The sequence below is a fragment of the Papilio polytes genome, unplaced genomic scaffold, assembly GCF_000836215.1.
Source record: "Papilio polytes unplaced genomic scaffold, Ppol_1.0 DF823868.1, whole genome shotgun sequence".
Taxonomy (NCBI): domain Eukaryota; kingdom Metazoa; phylum Arthropoda; class Insecta; order Lepidoptera; family Papilionidae; genus Papilio; species Papilio polytes.
The window spans coordinates 1,878,173-1,884,819 of record NW_013525336.1 but is presented as its reverse complement, the minus strand read 5'-3'; the positions used below and the strand labels follow the sequence as shown (position 1 = coordinate 1,884,819).

The 6,647-nt window shown below is 29.5% G+C and overlaps 1 protein-coding gene across 1 annotated transcript in view; it reads right to left on the bottom strand.

The window, feature by feature from the left end:
- Positions 1-278: 278 nt before the first annotated feature.
- Positions 279-6,647, bottom strand: part of LOC106103103 (UPF0183 protein CG7083) — a 21,220-nt gene continuing 14,851 nt past the window's right edge. Inside the window, exons 10-11 of the mRNA XM_013282768.1 lie at positions 5,575-5,670; positions 279-5,276 (exon numbers count right to left, since the gene is read on the bottom strand). Of these exons, the coding sequence (XP_013138222.1) occupies positions 5,584-5,670 (87 nt within the window). The 3' untranslated portion in view covers positions 279-5,276; positions 5,575-5,583. The remainder of the gene's footprint in view (positions 5,277-5,574; positions 5,671-6,647) is intronic.

Here is a 6,647-nt window from a genome sequence, read left to right as displayed (position 1 = left end):
AATTAATGTTTAAATATACCTGCTTTTGCAACCAATAGCTGATCAGCTATACATTATTTATTATTCGTGTTTTGTTACCTCGGGTTGGCAGTCCCTGGATGTGCATTTTCGTAAGAGCCGTCGATTTTCCGGCACAGCTGTAGTGAATACGTAATTCTTACAAGCAATTTGCATATAGATACCTGCATATTTATCTCTAACCTCACTTTAGCACTCAATATTGAAGTAAACAACGGAATATCCTAATTCAACTCTTTTAGGTGAAATAATGAAAGTAATTCGGTATGAAATCCTTTATTAAGTTTTTTGGTATTTTTTGAGACATTTTTTTTTCTTTGTACCCACTTGACTGGAATATAAAAGAGAAATTTACAATGATCACAATTTAGAGAAATGTATACAAACATAATTATTATAACAAATTATAACCTGTCAAAGTATTAAGCTACGTACACACTTGCGTTTTCAGTTATAAATTAAATGTACTTTTATGTAAAATTGCAAGCAGTTACTAATCAAAAATATTTGGTTCATGTGTACGCTGCTTATACCGCATTCACTAAATGTTGAATAATGCCCATTTAACTACAAAAACATTCGATTAAAAAGTTTTTTAAATGTGCGTTGGCATCGAACGGAGTAAATTTTGAACATTTCAAATTTAATTTGATAAATTTTGGCATCAAAACACATTGGCAATAAAGGGTGGTAAGGGGCAAGAAGCTGTCAAATATTATTTCCATTCATATTTTCCATAATTTTATTTTCGAATGTTTGGTATAATTTGGACATTAATAGAAAAAAAACTTCGCATTTTTGTAATCTTATAAAAAATGCTATGGTGCTATGTAATACAAAAGAACCAAACATAGTTTTAAATGGATAAAAACATTACCATTGATATTGTCAAAATGGTAAATATCACCTGTCACTTTTAAATTATTGACAAGACTAATGTAACACCACCCTTATTTGCCGTTTTGTAGACAATTTTTTGTCATTCATTCCGTTACGCACGAGCGAATCATTCAATTTGTTGACTATTTTAATCTATCTACACTATAAGCAAATCATAGTTATATTTAGTTCATTTTAACTTATATCGTATACTTATAGCATCTGATAGTGGCTTAAATAATATCTGATAAATAAAACAACGGAATTTTAACGTGTCACTAAGGGCCTGTCCCGCCAATGGCTGATAGAGGCTCAGATAGTTTAAAAGTGTCCCTGTCAGATAGAATACCAAAATCAGATATTTCAGGTTGTCATCAATTTCCAAGAATTGTAGGACAGGTCCTTAGTCAAATATTTTTTGAAATTGTGTCGAAACCAATTGACTGTCTAATTCTTTAGCGGTGTTATGTTAATTTAAATTTTTGTACTTATAACAGCATTTTAACAAAAATATATAGACAACTCACATCAATATTAGAAATGATTTAGTAAATAAAATAATACATAAATAAACTCATAAAAAATAATATTTAAAATACTTCGATAACTGTATTTAATATGCATGTCAGTAGATAAAAAACACGTGTAAAATTTACGAGTTCATGACAATAAAATAAAAAATTAACAAATGTAATTAGTGACGATAAAAATTACAACACACGATTTTGAAACATTTTTTTTTATTATAATTCACACGCAATTATTTTATTATTATGATTTTTTAAGCAAACGAAAATGCTTACGATTTTACGTTATATTGAAATAAATAAACGATTATTGCTAAAAAAAATCTAAAAAAATAATCTATGGTCTTTTTATGCACTTATACCAATTAAAGAATAAAAGATATAAGAAAATTAACCAATTAACGGTTTTTCTCGTATCACAATAAATAATTATGACTTATGGATATCGTTTTATTAAAAAAAAATTAGCAATTCCTCTACCAATTTGACAACCAGATGAAAAATATAATAACTATGATTCGCTCACAAATAACAACAATCGGACTTTCAACAATTTTTACAACAATATAGTAATAAATAAAAAAAAAAACATTGGCTATTACAAAAAAAAACACATTGGTAGTATTCAGATTGGCAACACTGATTAAAAACAAATATGACAATTCATATTTTTCTAAAAAAAAAATTATATACACGTCATATTATGCTTCCAGTAAATTGTTGCTAGATTCTTAAAATATCAAAAGTACCATTTAAAGTGGGTGTCCTTTATTCACTAATCATAAAAGTTGTTATGTACCTAAATGCATAATATAACGCTACTACACGTATGACATACAAGCTACGGTTATATTATACGATTTTATGTCAGCCTTTTATATTACGAATTACACGATATATGACAATATTCATTATAAATGGGCCAACTTAACCACTACATCGAAATCCAACCACGAAACTTTATGCTTCAAAGTATTACTTTTATTTTGTAGAAATCAAAACTGCACCTTTTTTCTAAAATCAATCAATATTATAAAGAGGAGAGATTTTTTGAATAGAGTATTTTTGTATGTATTGAAATAACTTAAAACTATTGGGCCGATTTTAAAAAAATTCTTTCATCGTTAGAAAGATAAGTTATCCGGGAATAACATAGGTTGTATTTTTTATTTCATGTAGGCGAAGTCGCGAACAACAGCGAGTTTCGTATATAATCATATGTCAATCGAACAAGGTGGGAATGTTGCGCCAGCGAACATTTTTTTAAACTGTAGGAATTAAAAAAAACGAAAAAACATTAATTTTTCAGAATCGATTCATTGGCTTAAATCGGTGTTTTTAAAAAACCTCAGTATGAAGGTAAAATTAATATCAAATGTGGTTTATTAAAATGGCCCAAGTACAAATGTTATTTTTTTTTTAAATTCGAGATTTTTTGCATAACATCGTGTTTATTCCAAGGCTGACATAATTATAAAATACAAACAACATTATGACTAAAGTGACAACTGTGACGATAAGTACACAGCGAGACAAAAGTAAGCTAATTATCTTTATATAAAAAATAAATCGTTGTTGTATATGCAAATATAGTTTTTTTGCTATTTCCAACAGAAATATTTGGTCTATGAAAAACTATTTGTAGGGGATTTTAAAACAAAAATCAAGCTCTATTCTTTATTAAAAAAAATATTTGCATATCAACAAAGATATCGCAGCATACGCTACCTTAATTAATACTTTTTTTATAGTATTATTTGTCATTTTTTAATTTTTTTTTGTAGTATGGCACCACAGCCATCATACCTAATGACAATCACACTCGTGAGTTATTGTGCAAAAATAAATAAATGTTACATGTAAGAAAAAATCGACATCAGAGACACGATGCAAAGCTACGACTTAAAAAAAATTAGCTTGCTTTTTACAATTACAAGATTTTTTTTAATTTATTGGTCTAGTAAGGGTTTTTAAATCGTTTTTTTTTTTCATTATACTTGTATTACGCTTTTCATATATTTGGTGGCCCAAAATCATCAGCTGGGAAAATCCCGCTACACCTAACATTGAAGTGTACAGGTTTTGTTAAATTCAATCCAATTAGTAGTTCTGGTTTTATTCATTTTATAGCCTGTCTCTATAGAAGTTTATACACCTTACATATAACTTTACAGCTTACTACCGAAACGAAATTTTATTATAATAATGAGAGCAAATCGATTGTTTACGTTACATCACAACCACCTCACGTCTGCCTACATTTTTAAGCTCATTTGTTATTGAAATTTAGACTTTAAATCATAAGAATTAGGGTCCGATTTCGAATATTAACATTGCCACTAAAACTACGCAAATTCTTAAAAAAAAATACACATGACTTTTAATATGGTTAACTTATTTCAACTGTGCACTACAGCATTATGTGTAATAAAATATTTAAAAAATTCATCTACTTAACAATCGCTTTCAAAAAAATCGTAAAAAATCGCGGAAAAACAACTGACAGTAACAATATTGCGTTTTTTCTACAGTTTTATGCTTCAATATAAAGACAAAAAGCCAGACAATTGCCCATAATAATGAAACATGAAATGTAAAAAAATACGATTTTTTTAACCAAAATAATAAAAGTTGGTAGAAAAATTAAACTAATATTTTTGGAATGAATATTACAAAAAAATAATGCTGACGATCCGCAGTGAATATTTGTGACAATTACCTATAATATATTACAATTGAAATTAAAATATAATTCGCATCACGTTAAAACAATCATAACCAACACAAGCAATCATTTTTTTTTTCAAGCATTCTGAAAGCATTTTTCATTCTATGTACCTTATTTTATCTACGTATTTTAAAAACGAATGCAGCTATAATAGGTATTCATAAAATAAATAAGTCGATTTTTTTCGAAACTTAAAGGTACAATACAATCGAGCTAGCTTTTCGATTTTATAAAAAAAACGTTGTAAAATCGAAGAGTATGAAAATCACAATATATTAAAAAATCAAGGACGTTCAAATAAATAATAACGTCACAAGTCTGGCAATTAAAGGCGCCATAGACAAATGATATGTAGAATGCCTTGAGAAATATTTAAGTAGAAATAGACAATTAAAAAATGATTAAAACTATTTTTTATTAATTTTATTGTTGCAAAATGTTACCAGTAAAGGTTAAACTAGATAAAAAGGGTAAATTGTAAAAGTTTTGTCTATGAAGTCTTTAACATAACAGAAAAAACTACACTTAAAATATAAAAAAAACATGAATGGCTTTATCGTGGTGCTATTCTAGATAAAAATATTTTTGCACATACATTAAATCACACAATGCTCTTTCTCGAAAATGATTTTAGAAAAAATACATCAATTTTTTGTTATCATTTTTTCTCACCAAAGTTCCAAAAATATTTACAGCACAGTCTATTTCTAGTTACCATGAATAATTTCATAAACCTTTTTTCTCATATTAAGAACACATTCGACTATTATTACTAAAAGATCATAACCACACGTCATGTAATTAAAAAAAATCAACTTAACATAGGATGTTTTTAAATTATTTTTTTTTACCATACATTGCTAAGTTAAATAAAAACTATTCAACACACCATCTTGAGATCTGTCATTCACTTATGTAAGATTTTTTTCAGAGTTTTCCACAGTTTTTATCACATTTTTTATTTAAATACTGCTTCCTCTTAGGTGCTTTGTAAGATATGTAAAAGTCATATTGCCAGAATTGAAAAATATTGTGTGACTACCGAACCGGTGTTGCCACTAGTGGAGGTTATTGTACTGACAACACAGCATTCAAGACGTGTACTTCCCTTTGCTTGGCGATACCTGCATTTAAAAAAAAATCTAAACATCTTACGGCTGAATAATAAAACGACATTTAAGTAACGTCTTAAATAGCAAAATTTTCGTTTAAACTACAAAATTCAATTACCATTTTGACGTCTGTCAGCAAAGTGTTTAAAATTCGTTTCAGTATCCTACCGTTACATTACTTCAACGGCTCAAATTTTAAAATGTGTGAATATTTAGGTTAACAATTTACAATATAATTTACATGCAGGAAAAAATATCCTAATAAAAGGCAATTTTTTAAGGTTTTTTTGTGTAAAAATGTTTAGTATACCTGGCTATGTCACGCGATCGAGTTGACAGCGTAGTGAGGCCGGGTGCCCTCCGGCTGGTATAGCGTGATCGACGCTATGTAGTTGTTCGACATCACCTACGATAAAGTTTTCTCTATTCTATTATATGGCGATTGAGAGATGCTCCATATTAATTATGATATCCTGGTACCCGTGAAAGTGAAGCCGAAGGAGGCCGTGGGACCAATCTTACTCATTCTATTAAGAAAGTTTAGATGGATGGATGTTTGTTACAGTTTGTAGCCTAAACTGCTGATCAGATCACGATTAAATTTGGCATAAATGTAGATGATATTCTGTAAGAGAACACACATTTTGTTTGCTTATAATACCATGCGGACGAAGTTTCGGGTGAAACCTAGTGTTATCTATTTTAGAACTACATCACCTCGAATATGATATCCTGGTACATAAGAAGTAGGGCATTGCAAAAAAATCTTCTTTAGACATTTTAGAAAAATTCACAATAACTTCTATTATATCACGTCCTTATTACGTATTTACTATGTTTTTAACACAGTTTATTGATTCTACTAGCAATATCGAGTTAAGTCATTTTGTCTAGGGGTAGGTCCAATATAAACTTTCGGTAGTCAGTTATTATCTCGAGGCGTATCTTACCTGGAATTATGTCTTGTAGTCGAATCAGAAAGCAATAGATCTTAATTTTATTTAGTTACTAACTATATCATATTAAATATGATATCCTGGTACCCTAGCGTCAAGTAGTTATAATAGCGATGTATAAAATTTGTGACGAGTATTCAGTGCAACCTTACCTCAAATATGATATCCTGGTACCCATAACAGAAGGTGGATCCGAATGGGTTGGTAGTGTTAGTGGAGGAGGCGCGGTTGAGCACCACAGGCCGCTCGCAGACGCGCAACGCACGCGACACCGTCTCCCACTTGCTGTATGCGGTAATGGTGACCGCGCCGCGGCTCTCCACTAGTGTATTCGACTCGCATCTATAAAAACAACATATAGAGTAAGTATAGTTGACACTTCACTTAATACATTTTTCACATAATCTCACTACTTATTCATAGATCC